This window comes from Notothenia rossii, assembly GCF_949606895.1.
Source record: "Notothenia rossii genome assembly, chromosome: 1".
NCBI classification, from domain to species: Eukaryota; Metazoa; Chordata; class Actinopteri; order Perciformes; family Nototheniidae; genus Notothenia; species Notothenia rossii.
Window position 1 is genome coordinate 81,904,182 of NC_136912.1, and position 21,334 is coordinate 81,925,515.

Here is a 21,334-nt window from a genome sequence, read left to right on the forward strand (position 1 = left end):
GTAGTTCCATGAGTGAATTATGTAACATGAATAAATGAGTGATCACTACACTTAGATTTATGATTCGAAAATTATAAAAGTAGGGTAGACATGTGGATATTATCCGGCTGAACCAAACGTGATCTGTCTCTTCAATTTGTGTCAACCACAGACCTTATTTCGAGCTATTTTCCAAAATGCTGTGGAGAAATTGCATTGGTTTTTGTCGAAGGAACCGGAAGTGGTAAAATGCTAACTTACTTTTGGGTTTTAGGACGCGTCACTGTGGCACTCTATTGCAATTAATAGCCCACATGCTATTATTTATTGAATTTTCTTCTGGCGGTATTACTGGCATCAACGCAGATTAAACACATGTTATCTCTCATCAAAGAGAGCACAAAAACATGCATTATTGTGCTCAGGAGGGGAGTTTGACAAAGGATTACTAAAAAAGTACACAGAAAAAGTACTTGATTGTACTTGTGGTAGTAGTTCAAGTAGTAGCCTACTGAGTCCAACAGTAGGCTATCAGTTTTATTAAGAATGTATGGCAAAACATATTTGTATCGCAAATATAGCACACAAACATGCATTATTTTACTCCTGTCAGTGCCGCTTCTTAGCGATTACCGTAAAGGCGCGATACATCGCGCACTAAAAAATGAAGAGCTGCTCATTTGACCAAGCAAACACGAAAGACGGCTGATTTAACGGCAGAATAAACTCCGGCGGTGGACGAGCAGCACTGCAGCGGTCGGTAAACGCCGCTGAAACACATTAATAAACAATGAACCACGGCACACTGGAGAAGTAGTTATTTAATCTGGCTTCGTATGATTAAAAGTTTCGAATCAATCAACCAATTGATTGGGTCAAATAGTGCTTAAATAATTGAAGTCAATTATGTTTCACTGCTATTCCTTTTCCAGGTTGAATGTTTAGCTTTCCAAAAATCCTTGTTCTTATTCCCAACATGTTTGGTCTTGTTTGCCTGTTTGCCAGCACATCATTCCTTGCCATCTCACTGCTTTACTAAAGGTTAGGCAAGTCGCTATACAGATGGTAGATCTCACAAGCTTCAGAACAGGTTTTTGTAGGTTACAGTCAACATAAATATATGAGTGTTTGATCTACTATGCCTACCAGTCATTTAACAGAAAACATATGAACTTACCCAATGTCTTTCAGCAGATAGTGTAGGAGATGAGGGACAGTAGAGAATGTCGCTCTCACAAGCAATTGAACAGGACTTGTGACTTTGAGGACAAGAGCACCTTGGTAGGCTACAGTCCCCTCCAAAACTAATGGAACAGCGAGGGCTTTTCATTCCAGGTATTTAGATCTGTTAAACAACTGAGAAGATAGCACCTTTTGTTTAAACCCATTTTTAAGTGAGCAAAAGGGGCATGTTACTGACAGGTGCTTTTTGTTGCCCAGGTCAGGTCGCGTTAACCGAATATTTTCCGTCTATGCAGTCCGTCATTTTGACGGATTAGAACAAACTCGGAACAGCGCCAAAGTTTCCCCGCAGCGAGGCTCCGGTGTTAAACATGACTGCCAAAAAGGAAATTATACCGTTTCCAAGCCCAACTTTGCCCTACAACTCATTGAAATGTTTGTGAGTTTTGGCTTTACGCAGTGCCACTCCCGCGAGGTGCGGTGGGCGGGCATGCATAACACGGCGCCAACATTTCACAAGCGTGCGCCCCGCCCCCTGTTGACAGTTCACGACTGTGCTCTAAATACCTGGAATGAAAAGCTGAAATACTGACCTTTTGTCTCATATTAATGTTTTTATTTCAAACCTAATTATTTTTCAGTGTACAGCAAAAATAAAGCAATTGGCCTCACTGTTCCAATAGTTTTGGAGGGGACTGTATGCTAAAGAGGTAATCTGCCACCAATGTCTTTCACGCTGATGCACTTGTCTAACAAGGCCAAAAAACACATAACTTGCTTTACGCAAAATCTCTCATTATCGCTATTACGGCCTTCATGTACAGAAACCCCCAAAGCAATGTGGTTCCCCGTCAGGATCACTGAGGTGATCAGGAGAACATGACTGGCAGAGACTTAACCTTTAAGAGTGCATGTAACACTGCACTATCCATGAAGATGGCAACACCTTGGAATTTCCTAGTAAAAGAAAATAATGTTCAACTGTGAAGTAGTAGTAGAATGATAATAAATTAATTTAAGTATGTAGATCTAAATCAAGGGCACGACAGCCCTTTTTAGATGGAGGTAAACACATCTGTTGTGTGTAAATATAAACATTGTTCTAAGGTTGGGCATTTTGCATGAATGTTTGCGAAAAGGCGCAGTATAAAACATGTTTGTGGAACAGGGAGCTGCTATAAATCAAAAGGATGTTGATAATGATGATGAACTAATATAGTGAAGTATATTCAATATACACTGTATACACTTCTTCATGTGGAGATGATGCCTACAAAGGTTATCATGAACATTTAAGGCCAGGACACTCAGCTAGACACAGCAGCTGTTGTGAGACCTTTGCCGGAGAGGGTGTAGAGGAAATCCCTTTTTGCTTTGGCAAAATAAAATACCACTTACTTCTTTTTCTGAAGAACTGGTTGCAATGTTAGGTAAAGTGTCACTTATGCTAGCCTGCAATGACTCACCTCACAACAAGGTACTGTCATTTTCATTGTGATGTTCACTGAGGAAAAGCCAAAAGCATTTGAATCTTGCTTTTTGACAGGCAGAGTGCAAATTGGCAAAAAAGAGAAATGCCCCGAGGGCCTTTTTCTGAAACTTAAAACTACGGCATAGAGTATTGCAGTCGTCATACCGTGCAAATGCGGATGTACTTACCAGGTAACCTAAACATAAATGGATTGCCAGATCATCTTAATACTGAGACACTGGTTTACCTGTAGAACTGAGCTGTCTGTGGAGCATGGATGCTTGCTTTGGGGAATGAGAGTCACGGCTCCTACAGTTCCAAGGGCACTTGTCCAAGGTGACTCAGTGCATGTGAGAACTTGTTGTGATATAAATGGGAAATAGATCAAGGAAACGATTGAACAGCACTTCCAACCTGTCACTTACCTGATTTATGACAAATGGTCATCAAGTCCATGATGACCATTTGTTATTCTCTGTCGAAGAAGTCTTAGGTTACAATAACTCAAGTTATCATATACTGGCAATAAAATAGGCCTGGAATCATCAGTGCCGGAAAAATGTGCAGCAATCTGAACCCCAGAACGCTGTGTCAGGTTCCTTCCAAGGAAAAACTAAAATGTATATGCAGCTTCACATAGAAGCATTAAAATGGCACAACTTTTTAATAAAGTTGTCATTAGAAAATGCAATATGTTAGTGAGTTTGACACGGCTGTTGTTTGTCTGAAATATTACAGGAAGTAATTAAACCGGGAGCAGCCATCAGTTCAAAGCTTCAGGCACAGGCTTCAAACCTCAAGCTTGTCAGCATTCAATTGGCTCATAAAATTATGGAGAAAGGCCAATGCTTAACTGACTTGTTTAACAAAACAACAATAGTTAGTTGTGCTAACCCCAGTATTTATTAACCAAAACTGAAATCTTAAGGAATGCAATTCTCTATGCCCAGTCTGTGAAATCAGCCCAAAATTGAATCAAATGATATAGTCTGCACGACTAAAGGATTATCTGTGCATTTGCCTTTATTTTCCACTCATTTAACATATAATAACTGATGCACACTTACCCATTGTCTGTAAGCAGATAATGCAGGACACAATATTAGAGAAAGTACAGAATGTACATCTATTAAAGAATAGAATAGAATTGGAGGGATGAAACCTTCTTTAATGGTCACACATGCAGAGCACACAGCACACACAGTGAAATGTGGCCTCTGCATTTAACCCATCCTAGTACTAGGAGCAGTGGGCATCTATTGCACATCGCCCGGGGAGCAATGGGGAGTGAGGGGGGAAGGGGGATGTCTAGTGCCTTGCTCAAGGGCACCACGGCAGGGCAGGAGGTGAACTGGGACCTCTCCAAGTACCAGTCCACACTCCATATTTAGGTCTGGTCGGGGGCTTGACCCTACAGCTCCCAATCCAACCCCCTACTGAGTGAGCCACTGCCGGACTGTAGAACTAGAACAAGTTTTAATACTTTTAAGGAGGAGCTAGTCAAACCACATCGCCTCGTGGGCATTAAAGGTATAGTTCAACTTCCGAGAGTGATGCTCTGTTCCAGGAAGAGCCTGCAAACCAGGAACATCCTGCAGACATTAACAGGGTTACACACATTCACACACATTCACACATGGAAGCTGCCCAGTACAACCACAGTCTGATCTGATGGCCACTGAGCGGTTGGGTTAGGGATCTACCTATCTAGGGCGACTGTGGCTGCGAGGGCGTGCGGTCGTCTTTCAACCAGAAGGTTGTGGGTTCGATCCCAGCCCATGCAGTCAACATGTCGATGTATCCTTGGGCAAGATATTTAACCCTGAGTTGCTCCCGATGGCATGGCCAACGGTGTGTGTGAATGTGTGTGAATGTTAGGTCCTAGAGCAAGTGGTACTGCTCTGTGTGAATGGGTGAATGACATGTAGTATGTAAAGCGCTTTGAGGGGTCGTAAAGACTGGATAAAGTGCTATATAAGTACAGTCCATTTACCATTTCACCTCAGTGGTGGTAATGAGGGAGGGGCAAGTGTCACTTTTCACCCCCTTCATTTATCATGCCAGTCTGGGATTGCTTGCTTCAGTGTAGGTGACTAATGTTCCTAAATAGGAAATACCAATTATACAAGCCTCTTGGATTGTATAACCGCAAAAGGAAGCGATCTAATTAAATAAAACACATGGCTATCTGCTGTGCAAACTGCAGCCAGAGACTAGTGGAAATGGACGCCAACCAGCAGGTAGACGTTGAACTAGAGGCCAAATAATATGCGACCACTGTTGTATGTCGATACTTTAGCTTAAGTTACATTGAGTAGCCTACAAAGAGGTTTTATGGAAAAAAATGCAAAACAAAAGTTGCTTCATCGCAACACGACGTTTGAACAAGCACCTTAAACAGAAGAATGCAACTCTGCTAGGAAATGGCTGCATCGGGCCTGTGTGAGGAGCATCTGGCTTTCAGAACAGAAACAGCACCGACTTTGTTAAATTGGTGGAGCCTAATCACTCATACAGGATCCAGTGTTTCATGCATGGAGATTTGACTTTTACATTGTTATATTTTATTCTGCGTGGACTCAAAAACTATGTGGACAAACTTTTTGTCCATGAAATTCCCTAAGTAATTTAACACAATAAGAAAACAGGGGTGATATACTTACTGTATTCTACTGTTGAAAAAACCTACCCAAACTATTTTGCATTTATTATGAAAGAAGATATTGTTTTTTTATTCATTTAATTTTGTCTAATTCTTTTTAAAGAGTAAATTACAAAAGTTTTTTTTATGATACTTTAAGTTGGTATGTATGACTTGAGAAATGCAATTTTTTTAATTATCAGTAGTCCATCCATTTCCTGTCCATAACTAAGCAAGAACACCAATGATCCCATTTTTTATAAGATCGCAAAATTACTTTTTCACCAAAAAAACATACATTTTGTTTGCCTCCATCGGACCTCCTGGCTTATGATGGCCACACGAGGGCAGTATAACACCATATGTTCGACACAGATTTGAAGCCTGGGGGACATACGTTACAAACATCCTAGGTTTCAAAGCACCTCATCAAACAAAAAAGCAGGAGTAACACTGGATGGAATTAATTCCCTGAATTATAATAAAAATGAAAACTACATGTAATTACTAGGAAATTGTTATACAGAAACAAAATCTAATCTGAAAACATTGCATTAAATAATAGAATATTGGGTGTTTGCATGATGAGTATTCCACCCACGATTGAAGTGCTTCTGAAACATATACAAGTTAATTATTAACTACACTGACCAATGTTTCTGTTACACAATTATAGTAACTCTAAAGAAATGTTTAACAATGCAGGTCAAAGACCATGCAAATGAATTATCCAATGGAAAAATGGCTTAAAACGTTGGCTGTTAGTCAGTCGAAGAAAAGATAAAGATAAAAACGTGAAAGTAAGTTTGACTCTTTCAAAAGGTCTTCAATTATTTGTGAATGATATTGTTGTAACACAGTAGATACTGTATCTTCGGCGGCTCAATATGCTACTGGGATAAAGAAAAACACCATGGCCTCATACTGGCTCTGGCACTGATGTGTTTTGTCTATAAAAACCAACACACTACTCATAACAGTACATCAGAAAAAGGCACTGCAAAAGCAAGCTTTAGAACAATCCAAAATTAAAGCAAGCTAGAGACCATTATGCCTTAGTGATCTAAACTACACGCATATAAAGTTGTGAAAAATTGGTCGAGCCAGATAGCGAAATAACCATCTGTCAAACTACTCATAACCACTACAGCATGTGTCTCTTTTATCTGGTTTAACCACTCATTTTCCTGTTAGTAATCAGCAGAGGTGGGAGTAAGTCATACAAGTACACAGGCGGCTGTGGCTCAGTCGATAGTGTGCTGGACTTCGAATCAGGGGATATTAAGTTTGAGACCCACTGCAGTCAGCATGTTGTTGTGTCTGGGCAAGACACTTCACTCCAAATTGCTCCTGTGGGGATTGTCCATGTATGTAAGTCGCTTTGGATAAAAGCGTCTAACAAATTACATGTAATGTGCAAATCATGAGCAAGTCTCAAGTCTTAACCTACAAGTCTCAAGTCTTAACCTACAAGTCTCAAGCAAGTCCCAAGTCACTGTGGTGAGAGTCAAGCAAGTCATTGCTCAGGTCAAGCAAGTCACAAGTCAAGTCATACGAAATTCTGATGAATAACCCGTTTCCGCATTTAAATCAGTTAAAATATTGTGGTTATGAAAAGTTTTGTTTTATTTTCAACATAAACAGCAATGGAGAGTGGGGCGCTGAAATGATAACCCTATAAGTTCAGAAAGGGCTCTAAAGTGATAACAGGAGTACAACACAAATATTTCACATCAACATGTTAAGCCTCCTGCCCTGGCTCCCCTTCAGCAGGGGCACAGCATTTCTCCATGGTCTGTCTAAGGTGCTCCCATATGACTGTGTCATTGTTTTCCTAACTGTGCCTGTGCACAAAGAAATATTGCATCATAGCCAATACAACGGAATAGTTTATGTACCGGGGCGCATGATATGTGTGTGTGTGTGTCTGTGTGCAGACAGTGCGACATTAAGATTAAACACACTTATTTCATTTGGGAACACCCACATATACATATGGAGTTGGCCAGAGGTGTGTAAATTACTGTTCATGGTAAGTTGAAAAAAAATGCCGTTGTCGGACACACACAAACACACCGAACACACACACACGCAGAGCTGAGCGGAGCATAAACACACAAACATCATGCGCCTTAGTGACCAGACATCTCCTTCATAAAACGGGGGGGGGGTAAATGGGGCGGTTCGATGTGTCTAGAGGTGTGTGTGTAGCAGTCTGCGGTCGCTCTTCAGCTGTTCTAATTAAAGTAAACACAGTGATGGCGTTGCGTAAAAGGCACAGCTCTTTGCATGCTGGTGCTGCACATCTCAGAGGCGGAGTTACACGTCCCGCTGCCTCCTGGTGCTGTAGCGATTTCATGAAGTGAATGAGAGTCCGAGTTCGGAATTTATCTAAAATAATGTATGCACTGCCATTTCCCAACATAAACATTGGAGTCTGCAATGAAACGGTTATCGCCTGTGTGCTCCACTTCCTACTTGGCGCTCCAGTAACTTTCTCGCGCAAACGAGATACAGTATCTTTGTTTCTCTTTCATCGCCCTTTAGGGGCTCCGTACAATACAAAAACATATGCAAATATTTAATTTAAAAAAGTTATTTCGAGTCATCTGTGTCAAGTCAAGTCTTAAGTCATGAATACCAAGTCAAAGTCAAGTCTTTTCTCAATGTTATCAAAAATATGCGACCTCCGGTAATTAGAAAAAGAAAAGGTAGTAAAAGAAATAAAGATATTAATAGATTCCATTAAATGGCTTCTCTCATATACATGTTTGTGTAATGTTCTAATATCACGTTTGAGCCCACTTGAAGAACTTAACTCAAAGGAAGAAGTGCAGTTTTAGAAATGTTTCTTATCACCACACTCATACACACTGTTAGTCTAAACATTGAGGTTTTTCCCACTGAAATTGATTTGTTTTTGTTTTGGATGACAGAATTTTTATTTCTCAAAAATGACATAAGTTATAAGGCTGCTTTGGTTTAAGCAATGATACAAAGAAGAACAAAGATTGAGTTTAAAAAATGTGTTTTTATTTCAACACGATTTGACTTTTCAAACGGTAAAATGTATTTAGCAAAATCTCCACCTATTTGTAATGTGTATTGTGTAATGCATGATTGTGGGGAATTAAGTTGATGTGCTTTTGCCAAACCATATCTGGCATTTTCCAACATGAAATAAAATGAGTCTCATGTCCATCCATGTGGCCTGTTAACATACAGAGGAGCACCGAGATATGCAAGTCCACTGGACTGTATAAACCCTCATGACATAAGGCACCTATTACACATGATTGTGTTTCTTAAATGATAGTTTACAAAAAAACTCTTCCTAAGGAGGAGGTACTCGGGTACTAATTCTTCCTAAATTATTTATTTTGTTGTTTAGATGGCTATTAGGCTTTTATGGTACATGATTCATTGTCACAACAGAGTATCAATACTTCAACTTGCATAGTTTTTTGCTACATTACCCATCTCTGATTCAGACACTACGCTATTCATACCACATAATGTCTGAATCTCAATCTAAAGTAAAATGTTTTGTGATTTTACTGTTAAAACACAAGTTATTGTTTTAACTGGTAATCTTAAATGTATACTTGTTTTGTGCAAGGGGCTTTGTGTAATCAGTACTATTGCACTTTGAAATGTGAGAAGGTTTAACACCATATGTTCGACACAGATTTGAAGCCTGGGGGACATACGTTACAAACATCCTAGGTTTCAAAGCACCTCATCAAACAAAAAAGCAGGAGTAACACTGGATGGAATTAATTCCCTGAATTATAATAAAAATGAAAACTACATGTAATTACTAGGAAATTGTTATACAGAAACAAAATCTAATCTGAAAACATTGCATTAAATAATAGAATATTGGGTGTTTGCATGATGAGTATTCCACCCACGATCTTAAATGTATACTTGTTTTGTGCAAGGGGCTTTGTGTAATCAGTACTATTGCACTTTGAAAAGTGAGAAGGTTTACCCTTCTCACTTTTTGTCACTGAATTGAGCAGCGGTCTGAAACCATAACTTCTCCACCTGCTCCTTTCCGAGCTCCCATAGCTGACTGAGAATGTGGACACCCTTCTTGGATGTAATCATCAAATACTGTGCGTTCTCAGGATGCAAGCTCACAGAGTAACGAGCTAAAACTATCGACTGGCAGAAGCGGGACAGCACCAGCACATAGAGACAATCTTTCTCAGCTTCGTTGAGGGGAAGGAAACTTTCCCAGCCCGCAAGGACAGGTCCACCCACCTCTATGGGTTTAGGGTGCTCAGTCATCATGTACATGATAGTGATGGCTAGCTCGTGGATGTAGTAGCCGCTGTTCATGTCCCCAAAGTCAAGGATGCCAGAAATCCTATGGCCATCTCTCTCATCAGGTTGTACGAGCACATTGAGGTCATTGAAGTCACCGTGGTTTATGCCTTAGAAAAAGGAAACAATAAAACATTAATATGAATCAAAACGACTTATCACTCATGTACACTGTAAGTAGAACAGTTAAAAATGTTAATGTTAAAATGACTCACACTTTCGGAAATTGCAGCGTTTCGGGATCACAGAGGTCTTGTACTGATAAAGGACAGATTTCACAACCTTCTCCAGAGGATCTCCATCAAATAAATGAATGTATGGTTCCAGCAGGGAAAGATTTGACAGACTCCATATGAAATTCTCTCTCTCCAGAACAGCGAGATCAGGGTGCACCATCTAGAAAAGAACATAACATAATAATATCAGAAAGCAGAAGGCAGGAAGAAGAAGTTAAAGTCAGACGTAAAAGGAGGATAAGTGAACATTTTCTCAGCAAAACTTGCCGTAAGGCTTTAAGCTAAGCAGTGAAGGGCTAGTGCTTTATTATATGGGTTCGTCCATGTAAAGGCAAGTTAGATTAGAGACTTTTAATGCCACTTGTAAAGAGATTTAAACTAACTTCACAATATCCAAAACACTTCCATATATCTTGGTTGAGTAGCCAATTTTCATTGAATTCCTTTTCAAAAACTTCCCCATGTTGTCGCTAGTTATCATAAGCATCCGGGCCCCAAACAAACAATTAGTGATGTTTGTTTAACTTTCCAGATCTGCCTAACATCAGCCTAGAAGAGTCATTCCAAAAATAGATGAAACCAATTATATTGAGGTTTAATAGTGCAGTTAATGTATAACTTAAAGGTGACCTATCATGCAAAATGCACTTTTGTACGTCTTTTATACATGAATATGTGTCCCCGGTGTTCCAGGGAACTCACCAAGTGTCAGAAAACACAACCCTCTCTATTTTCCTCCATACCCAAATCTCTAAAAAAGGGGCTGCAACGGATCTGATACAGACTGATCCAGATTTTAACACTTCTCTGACGTCACAGAAGTGGCGCTACGGCTATTGGGCCAACTCCACCAATCAGGAGGAGACAGCCACGGACATTGCCGTACGAAAGCGCTGGAGACGCTGTACTACATATGCCAGGCCTGTAGATGGTGCTGTTCTCACAGAATCAGCCCATGCAAAGACAGTGTTAAATTGAGCGAAATGAGGAATGGCTAAAATGCATGATCCGTTTGGTATTTTGAAAAATAAAAAGGTCCACATGATAGGTCCACTTTAAGTCAAATTCAAAACAACAGCAGTATTGTTAGATATTGTCATTGAAGACAATTTCATAAAGGTACTCTTTTACATTGCTTTGATGTCATAACAATTCATGGAAATTAGATTTAAGGGTATAAGGAAAAAGAATGCCAATGATCAAAAAGTGTTCTCGTTATACCTCTTGTAGGATTGTGTCCATTGTGGCTGCCATCTTGCCAGTTTCATACAGTAACTGCGGTGTTAGAGGAACCTTAGATATCGTGGTTCCAGGCAAATAGGTAAGCAGCCGCACCAGGTACTTCTGACTGCCATAGCCGCAATCTGTCAAAGGTAAAGACAGGATAAGTGTTACAGCTATTCGTCTCACTCACTTAGCCATCATAAAGCATGAACTGTATAGTGTGGCCTTGATCAGGGTCACACTTATCACTTTAGAGCGCGAGTATTAGAGCTTCGGAATTATGTTTAAAACTGTAGGATTTTTTTCAAACTCAACACATTCACCACAAAACCTTACAATCAACCAGGAAAACATTATGCATCTTTTGCCTGGGGACATGTAGGGAGACAACATTTAACACTGACTTTTGTGTCAATACATTACACATAAACTACCATCTGAATAAGCAAATGTAGGCGATGTCTTGTTTTAGAGTGCTGAATCACTAATTCCTAATGTTTTGCCGGTGTGACTGATCAAATACCTATTTCTTCCAGGCTCATCAGCTGTCCTGAAATGTTGGGAAGGGCTGTTTGGGCAGGAAGTCCATTCTGGTGCAGGACGGACATGGCATGCGTCTGCACCTCGATCAGGGCGCGGTTCTTACTGTCTTCCGAGTTCATTATCTTCAGGACATACTTGCCACCCTCGATTGGGTCTATGAAGAGGTTTTGGTCATCGTAGCTTGGAAGAGAGCCGATTACTGATGCCGTCAGCCCAAAGAGCCTCTTCACCATCTCAGCCACCTGAGACTGGCTGAAGTTGGGCTTGGCGTGTTTCACTGACATTATTTCTGAATGAAAACAACATGGTATCACAAAAATGACGCAGATATTTGAGAAAAAAAACATTACAGTTACTTGTAGAATAGTACATGTGTAGCAATATAAATTCCAACCTCAGTCAAGAGAGGTGTATTACAGCCAGCTTCTTAAAGAAATAAACAGTGAATGTGTTTTATCATTATTTCACATCTTCTTTTATGAAATAATGATAAAGAATCTGATCTCGAAATATAATGCTGAAGTGTTAATAAATAAATTAAGTTCCATGCCTTTTTACTTATATTTGTTATTTATAATTAATTAAATAATTGACCCAACTCAAAGGACAAACATTGTGAAGTCTAGCTTTTCCAATGTGATGATTTCTAGTTTTCCTTTGTCTATCTATGATGATGTTTTCTGCAAAAAGAAGCTAAAGAAAAAAATATATATGGTCTTTTGAAACCTTTGAAAGTATTATGCACACTTAAATGACTGTTTACTGATTTAAAAAATAAACCTGGTTGCAGTCGTCCAACCTCTTGCAAAGTGTGACCTTTATTTGAAAATCTACCGCTGCACACTTGATGTTTTTTCCATACGTAGCCAACTAGCTCTATGGCAATTACTAACCCACATGCTGTTATTTATTGCATTTTCGGCTGGTGGTATTAATGGCATCAACGCAGATTAAACAAGAAAATAGATCGACATATACTTCACAATGTACACGTACAGCGTAGTTTCTAATATATCAAGTCACAGTTTGAGCAAAGACTTGATCTACGTAAAATATGTTGCATTCAACACGCTGCATGAGATAACAGTATGCAAGCTACATGAAATAGCAGCAATAACGGGTTTCAATAACATACTTTAATCAAGTTTCTGTAAACCTACCTTACGATATGTAAAAAATACGGTTTCACAATCACGTCACATAAAAGCTGTACATTGCTGGACTCTTGGAACACGTTATGCACAGAGCTGTAAAAATATATCTACATCCGGTGCATTCTTTCAAAATACAAATGATGCCGGAAATGTATCAAAGTGAATACTATTGGTTTCAAAATAAAAGGCTTAGTGGGTTATATCAATTTTAAATCAACATATTTATGATAGCAGCGAGTATTTTTGTCTGAACTATTGTGACATTAAGTTTGTCCAGCTTAATTGAAGTAATTTAATCTGAAGTAATTTAATATTCTAATTTCGAATCCAAATGTTGCTCTTACATTAAGCCCATAAATCCATATCAATCATATAGGCTACTTTCTAAATAAATTGCCTAAATTGTAAATTGTAAATTATATTTTTGGAAGAGTAAACCCCACAGATTCTCAACTCTGGTGTGTCTCACTCATTAACAACGCAACAAAGAGCAACAAGAACGTTGTCTACAGTCAGTAGTCATGAACTCAGATGTATTTTCTTATTTGAGGAGGGAGTGGATGCGTGGGCCACCCGTATGGGTTAAGGGGCCTTTGGCTTTTCTTGCCGGGGGGAGGGGGAATATTGATTCAAATAGAATCAAATTCTGTGGGAAACACTGTACTTACAACTCTATATCTATCTAACACCCCCCACAATGAATATCGACCAATCACGTTCTTGCTTGATTTGCGGGACCAGCGTTGCAGTCTGGAAGAAAAGCAATGTGGAGCCACTGTACATTTCAAATCTTAATTTGTTTTATTCTGCAATAGAGAAAATGTACATTGAATCGACACAATGTTATTGTTTTTTTTCTATTGCAGGATGTTTTAATCAAACAATAAAAACTATTTAAAGCGAACTTTTAAATACAATTTCAAAGTGTGGTATATAGTTGAAACAGGAGCACGGACATTTAAGGACAGCAATTAGGGTGACCACCTGCTAAGAAGCCCAAGGGGGGACAAGGGGTATGTTTCTGAGGGACAATGTGGGACACTGCCCGGCGCGGAAGTGGTTTACCTATTTCTAGCACATACCATCTTACATAGTACATTAATAGTGCCCTATTCCACTAGACATGTGTAATATCTGATGTATGTCCATCAATAGGCCACCAATGTGTATTTCTTTCTAAATAAAGATTCATAACATTTTGAACAATGAATTGGCAAATGCTATTTAACTTAAGCAATTTATTCACTTCAAGCAACATTCATGAGAAGGTTCCAAATGTTTTTTCAGTATAGACACAGGAGTGCGAACCCATCAACATCACAAGGTGACAACAATCCAAAAAGTTGCCAACATAAAATCCTATGCAGAACAATGACATTTTCACCTAAAAGGCAACTGTAACCTAAAAATGGTAAATTTGCAACCCTGTAAACAGTCCACCAATGTTCAAAATCAATCAAACTACATCTTAGAGAAATGGGATATTAACTAGTTTTCTTCAGGTTTCTTCTTGAACTTGTATTTCTTGTTGGAGCGTACAGCATTGAGGAGAGCCTTCTCTTTCACTACACAAGAGTAGAAGTCCTTGCAACTGAATGTGAAGTTGCTCTTCACCTGGATTTCTGACTTGATGAGGTTTACCGAACATCTGTTCCTTGTGTCTGTCCAGCATCCTGTCATCAGTGAAAAGACCCTCTCCACTGAAGCATTGGTGATTGGTACACTCAAGAGGAAAGAAGCTAATGCTGTCATGTTTGGTGTGTGTGTGTGTGCTTGAGTAAGGTGGCCCACTTCTCAACGACTGAAGCTTCTGACTGCACAATGGCCTGTTGGTGTGGCAGAACAACACAATACTCATCATATAGTGCATCCATGTCCAATTGCTTGCTTAGCTGCAGGACTTCTACAGCTTCACAGAGATGGGTGAAGTTGAATGGGCTCTTCTGTAGTGCCAGGCTAGCCACTTTCTTCTGGTAGTTGGAGTCTGAGAAGTCATAGCGCTGCTCCAGGTAAGTGAGAGAGGACTGGTAGAAGTTGCACATATCCTCTCTGAGCACAGCTGCCTGCCTGTCTGGAAACTCCTGGAAGAGTACACCCGTCTGGGCCCCAAAGAAACCATCACTCTGTCGTTGCTGTAGCTTGGTTTTTAGGGTGAACATCATATCGTAGAGCTCACAGACAGTCCCATCTTCTCGCTCCAGCACCAGCACAGTGTCGTGGAAAATCTTCAGCGCATTGCTGAGGAAGGACAGGTAAACCTAAAAGAAGTAAGATGAGTCAATGATCACTCTTTGCATTATCATAATTTCTCTTATCCCTGTTGAATGCAATTCAAAATAATTACCTGTAATTCAAGGGGGTTGCCCTCACCATCCTGGTCATCCCTGAACAGCCGCCATAGTGACTTTGGGCACTGTTCCTCTCCCAATGAGAGAAAATAGGCCTTGATAGGAGCCCAGCAGTCATGAAGCCTCTTCACTGCAGGCCACAGGCTCAGCCATCTTGTGGGCACATGTCTAAGCAGGGACTGGTACTCTATCTCCACAAAGGTGTGAACTGACTTAAGTTCCTCAACGCGTTTGGCAGATGAGGAGAAGTGGCTAAAGGTCTTGTTGACAACATTTTCTATGTCGATATTTAGCCGATCTCCTGCGTGTTTTGCACTGTTGTGAACGATGTGGGCCACACAGTTTGCCTTCAAAATAGAACTGTTGTTCTCTTTCAGTTTCTGGAAGACAGAGTTGTATCTCCCATAATTCACACTAGCATTGTCAGCACTATACGCAGATATCATGTCTAGTCCCAGTCCGTTTTCCTCCAGCTTGGTGACTATCTGGTTGTGGATCGCGTAAGATGTTTCATCACTGTCATCATAGAAATCAATGACCTTCGTCTGTACTCCCAAGTCTGGCGTCCAGTAACGCACTGACAGTGGGAAGAGCTTGGTGGTCCCATGATTGGAGGCATCTGAAGCCACTGAGAAGAATGGCGTGTGGGCTGTGGAGACACACACAGATGGGGTGAACTTGAGAGAGATTCTCTAAAAACAGATTATTACAAAAATACAAGACACTACTTTACTGTTTTGATCATTATTGATTTTATATAAATATAATCTATACAATTATTTAGGCCTACATCTTTTCAAAAATCATAGTTGCTTTTTTTTGTGAAATCATATAAGGTACACAGAGCCTGGTTTCACAAAGGCACGGAAGAGCCTTTAGCCTTTATGTTTGCGTTGGCTACTGATGCTATTTAATTTCATTGAAGTGAAGGAAACGTTGACTTTTAACATAGTAGAAGAATATCAATATGATTAGACATCAGTTAGCTAACGTCAGATAAATAGCTAACACAATATTACATCCATGAACATAACTTTAAATGTACCTTTAGTTGTTGCCTCTCGTTGCTCATGTAGTGGTCTTTTGAGGACTTTGAAACAATCTTCGACAGAGGCAGGGGCAAGCACATCAGTGACAATAGCTTCTGCCTTCGTCCGACCACAGGCCATCCTCTTGGCAATGTCCGAGTCCGGATAAATCGTTGGGGCTAGCTTTATGCCACAATCTCCTGCTCGATATGATGTAGCGTGTTGGACAGTGTGATACACACTCGTCACCTCTGCAGCAGTGACTTTGTCAGCTAGACAGTCTTTCCTGTACCCACACCTTCTCTTTTTACTTACTGGTGCTTCAGACGCCATTTTCTATAGACAAGTTCACGCGACAAAACCACGGGTAGCGCGGCATAACCCTACACAAATGCACTTCATTTCCGCCGGAAGTCTTTTGCACAGCGTCTGTCGCCGCGCGTGCGGCCGTTTGCTGTCATGACGACGACGCAAAATTTGACAACCTAGTCAGCAGTTATACTGGGGGGTGGGTGTGGCAACTGTAGCGTGCTGAACTAGTCTCAAGTAATGCTAGTTTGGCTGCCAAGAGCTCAAGAAGCTAGAGCGAGCAATTCTTTTTTGAGCAAGCATTGATTATGCGTGACATGGTCTCAATTTGCGGGACGCATGAATTGGGGTTCAAACGCTGTGCGTGCACGCGCTACGCGGGACGGGTGGTCACCCTAACAGCAATAGAAACAGACAACTATAACATTACAAATACAAATTATATAAATAAAAAACATTTTAAGAAATAAAGTAAATAAAATGAAAAGATCCAATCTTACAAAAGAAAGCTGCTTGTGATCTGTTCCTGTAATGTCACCCACCCCAACAACCATCCTGCTAATGCATGAGCTTTTGATTAGTGGGCTTTATCCACCTTTAAGCAATAGAGACCTAACAGACTTTCAGTTAAGTCAAATGAATATTTATTTATTTTATACTTATTATAAAACAGATTTGTTTTGACCAGTCATTCTTAAGAGATTTATCATATACACACCATGGAGCCACTTCCCACATTCTCCTTTAGGTAGCATTTTAATTGAAGTTGAGGTCAAGATTCACAGTCAATCCCTTCTCCACATTCTCTACAAATTATTTCATTTTCTGCCTGAACACTTTATTTGCGAAAGAAGCAAGGACGAGTACAATTATATTGAGCTATCTCTATTGGATCACTTATTAAAGGTTTGACTCTTTTCAGCTGTGAAGAGAAAGGAAGAATACAAATAATCATAAACCGGCTGTTGTCAAAAATATCAAGTTGTTATAAGGCAGTTCAATCATGGAACTTTGAGATCCAATCTGAAACCTGGCAGGTGTGATGCCAACCAACTGCCTGTGACTCTCATGTTAAAGTACAATAATTTCTCCAATTAAACAAAGACAAAACTGAGGTAATAATGAGGCGATTTTTGGAGCCAAGGCAGAATGTATAAAAGTTAGCGCTGAGCTTCAGCCTGCAATGTTCAAAACAACAGATAAAGCCAGAAATCTAGGTGTAGTCATGGACTCTGACCTGAGTTTCAACAGTCACATTAAAACAATGACTAAATCAGCCTACTATCAACTAAAGAATATATCTAGGATTAAAAGACTAATGTCACAGCAGGATTTGGAAAAACTTGTCCATGCTTTTATCTTCAGTAGACTCGACCACTGTAAGGGTGTCTTTGCAGGTCTCACTAAAAAATCTATTAGAAAGCTGCAGCTAATTCAGAACGCCGCTGCTGGAGTCCTCACTAACACTAAGAAAGTGGATCACATCACTCCAGTTCTGAAGTCTTTACACTGGCTTGCTGTATGTCAAATAATAGATTTCAAAAATACTGCTGCTGGTTTATAAAGCACTGAATGGTTTAGGCCCAAAATACATTTCTGACCTACTGCTAAATTATGAACCATCCAGATCTCTCAGGTCTTCAGGGACTGGTCAGCTTTCTGTCCCCAGAGTCAGAACTAAACATGGTAAAGCAGCGTTCAGTTATTATGCTCCAAACATCTGTTACAAACTCCCAGAAACCTGCAGGTCCGCTGCAACTCTTACTACTTTTAAATCCAGGCTGAAGACTTTTCTTTTTGTCGCTGCTTTTAATTGAAACTGAGCTGTTGTGTTCATCAGTAAAGTGAAACTTCTGTGTGAACTATTCATATCTTAAAGTGCACTGTAACTTTTTATTCATGTAATTTGTATTCATGTATTTTAACTTTTAATGTTTCTTTTATTATCTTTTCTTTTTAATGACTGTTTTTAAATGCCTTTGTCTGAATGTCTTTCATTTTTGTAAAGCACCTTGAATTGCCTTGTGTTGAAAGGCGCTATATAAATAAACTTGCCTTGTTAAACTTGCCACAAAGATATTTCGCTCTGTGCAAACCTTTGACTCTAATATGTCAACAATATGAAACAAGAATATGAACTTGGCTTTATCCAATGTTCACACAAGAGTTCTACATCCCGACACATCCTTGATCTACACTCTCTCAACTGAAAGAGGACCAGAAACACATTAAAAATATAATAAAATGTGGAGACTTTGGGATGTTTATCTCCCATTCTTTTACTTTTCGGGCATTTTACAGACCAGACATGTCGTTGATGTCACTGTTTACCAAACTACCACTTTTTCTGAAAAATGCATAAAATGATGCAATATATGTTAAATACATGGTTTATACTGTACATGTAATTACTGGGGTTCCATTTCTTCTGATTGCCTCATTTGGGCGTGCACACTTTCTGCGCGCAAACCTACCTCTTTTGGATTTGGAAAGGTTGGCATGTATGACTGTGCATAAACGCAAACGTTCCCGTGTGAGCGGCACCTTAGTGAAGATGGATAGTGTACAGTTATTGACAGTTCAAACAATTACTCAGTCGAACAGATGTAGCCCCTTTCAGAGGCAAATGTTATGTTCTTGAAGTTGAAGTCAAACTGCCAGGCAGTAAGAAATGCTATTTTCAGTCTTGCAATCCTCAGATATACACATTTCACATGAATTAAACTCATCATACATTCAAAAGCACAACTTTCAACAACATCATAAACATGTATTTAGCAAGATTATTTGTATTTGTTAAATTATGTGTATTATCGTGTGGCGGTTTTGGCCACAGCCACAAAATTGAAGGTTTCAGGGTTTCACACACACCCAAAAAACATTATCACATGAACTGTTACTTTTATTTGCAATCACAATGAGGTTGTGTTGTTTAGAATTCAGTCTAATTTATTCGAGCCAGAGGATATGCCAGAAAATCATGACCTGCAATTCACCTTTCTTGTGCACAACACAACCTCACAGTGGAAAAGAGGGAACCATTAAAATGCATTGGGTTTGTAGCCTCCGTCTGCCATCCTTCTCATATTTATGATATGGCCTTTTGCTTGTTCAGTCATCACACAATCTGCTTTTTTTATTAAATGAGAAAATGTCCAACGAGCAACACGTGTCTGACATGGATAACGTGAAACCGACACTGTTGACAGACAGCATTAGTAGATGCATATGAATAATGCCAGTAATCAAGGTTTGCTACTAAATTGATAATTTTACATAACTGCCTGTATAAAAGTTGAATATACCTTGCTTTAAATATCAGTTAACTTTTCATAAAGAAAAAAAAAGAAGTTCATTTATCTTTTCACTCACATTTTTGTTGGAGGTTCGGCAAAAAAAACTGAGAGACACTTACATGGGGTAATATTAAAGTGTGTGTTTTTCTAGCATTTGCAGAAGAATGGAGTTTAAGATGGGTGCATTTTTCAGCTTTTACATGCAGGTGGGGCAATACCCAGTCCTGCGAATGGTCACATACTATTCCACTGATCAACAGATGGCTGTGACATGCCAAGATATTAAGCAATGAACCAATAAAGACAGCCAAAAAGTGGACTGCACACTAATAAATGTGAATGTAAACAACTCTGGATTTTAAATTCTGAAAAAATCAGTTTTGCAAATGTTTTATAGGTAGCATTCAAAATGATCGTTAGTCCTTAGAGATACATCTTCAAGATCCTTGGAGAGTCAGGATCCCAATCACTTGTATTGTTTGACTGTATGGTTGCATTTAGTTTTGTGTTTATTCTTGAATCACCTGAATGGATATGGTTCATTTTTGCTTTAGGTGTGAAAGGTGGCAGCATATGCATACTAATCAGGCCTGTCTGAAAGAGGTAGTGATTGATCCTGTGGCTCGAGGCATTTGCAGGCAATTGGCCCAGTCTAAGTGGTATCAGCCTGTCCACGCAAACTGAATTGAGCGGCTGATCCTGCAGGGCGAAACTCATCTAATTTTCTCTCAACTGAGCTTCCTTTTAATAGCCTACTGTGAAAAGAACATGCTAATTACATTCCTTGTTGAGGGTGTAGAGTAGCGTTCCTTGTCAATATTTTCCCTGTTTATCTGAGGCCACGACGTGCAAGGGCCTAGGGGTAGCAACTGTTGACGATGCAATGATCTTAGGGCAGGAATACCGTGAACCTAGTTTAACGTGACAGAGGAATAAATACGCACATACACCGTCGGCTTTGGTTCAACCGGAAGTGACACGTTTTACTCTAGTCCAGATTGACATCAAATGAGGATCTTCGACAACATTCCCATCTGCATTATTTTTCTGTTTCGCGTAAATTGGGGCAGCCTCTCAAAAACACTATGCGCTTTAGATGTTAAGTCTTGTCAGTTAAGGAGGTTTCTGTTAGAGGTCATTTTTGTTGACCACTAGCTAGATGTGTGTGTGTCCAACCCTGGTGTCAATCCTATTGTTTTATTACTTTGAGTAATGCAACAACAGTGTTATCTGTGGCTTTAAATTGAGATTTAGGAATGATTCATCCTAAACACCCATAGAGAGAGTATTTAGGTGGATGACGCTGACATATTCTATCATTCTATTCAACACATTTCCTTACGGGGACAAGAATAAAGTATATTGTATTGTGTCGTATCATGTAGTCCTTTTTCAGGCACCCACACTGACATCATTATACCTGTCAAAAAGGACATGTTCAGTTTGTTCTTCCTCCTGTGCCACGTTAACTTGTAATTTCCCATTTTCTCTTAGTTTTTTATGCCTATCCATTGATTACATCTGGACTAATACATCATGAGCTAAAGCTCCCTATCTGCACTTATTTCAAGAACTCAAAATGAAATATAAT

At 39.6% G+C, this 21,334-nt stretch overlaps 2 protein-coding genes across 6 annotated transcripts in view; both read right to left on the reverse strand.

Moving 5' to 3' along the window:
- hykk.2 (hydroxylysine kinase, tandem duplicate 2) overlaps positions 1 to 21,334 on the reverse strand; it is a 53,008-nt gene that overhangs the window by 7,482 nt on the left and 24,192 nt on the right. The window contains exons 1-5 of one of the 5 annotated variants that reach the window (XM_079686222.1): positions 12,769 to 12,899; positions 11,589 to 11,897; positions 11,063 to 11,205; positions 9,821 to 10,001; positions 8,285 to 9,715 (exon numbers count right to left, since the gene is read on the reverse strand). The exons of 1 other annotated variant lie outside the window; for it this stretch is intronic. In XM_079686222.1, the coding sequence (XP_079542348.1) occupies positions 9,273 to 9,715; positions 9,821 to 10,001; positions 11,063 to 11,205; positions 11,589 to 11,892 (1,071 nt within the window). In that variant the 5' untranslated portion in view covers positions 11,893 to 11,897; positions 12,769 to 12,899 and the 3' untranslated portion in view covers positions 8,285 to 9,272. Of the gene's footprint in view, positions 1 to 1,156; positions 1,600 to 8,284; positions 9,716 to 9,820; positions 10,002 to 11,062; positions 11,206 to 11,588; positions 11,898 to 12,768; positions 12,919 to 21,334 lie in introns of those variants that run through there. 3 more of the 5 variants (XM_079686219.1, XM_079686220.1, XM_079686221.1) reach the window with 3 other exon arrangements.
- Positions 14,354 to 16,414, reverse strand: LOC307025279 (uncharacterized protein). Its single transcript, XM_079659917.1, has 3 exons — positions 16,156 to 16,414; positions 15,107 to 15,759; positions 14,354 to 15,020 (listed from the first exon to the last, which is right to left on the reverse strand). The coding sequence occupies exons 1-3, from the start codon at positions 16,277 to 16,279 to the stop codon at positions 14,511 to 14,513; spliced, it is 1,287 nt and encodes a 428-aa protein (XP_079516043.1). The 5' UTR covers positions 16,280 to 16,414; the 3' UTR covers positions 14,354 to 14,510.

What these genes read in the sequence shown, in the direction of transcription:
- LOC307025279 (XM_079659917.1), bottom strand. Translation starts at nt 16,279, where the DNA reads ATGGCCTGTGGTCGGACGAAGGCAGAAGCTATTGTCACTGATGTGCTT. An exon ending in ACGAGAGGCAACAACTAAAG is followed by an intron (nt 15,760 to 16,155) that starts GTACATTTAAAG and finishes GTGTCTCCACAG; the next exon opens with CCCACACGCCATTCTTCTCA. An exon ending in GCAACCCCCTTGAATTACAG is followed by an intron (nt 15,021 to 15,106) that starts GTAATTATTTTG and finishes TACTTCTTTTAG; the next exon opens with GTTTACCTGTCCTTCCTCAG.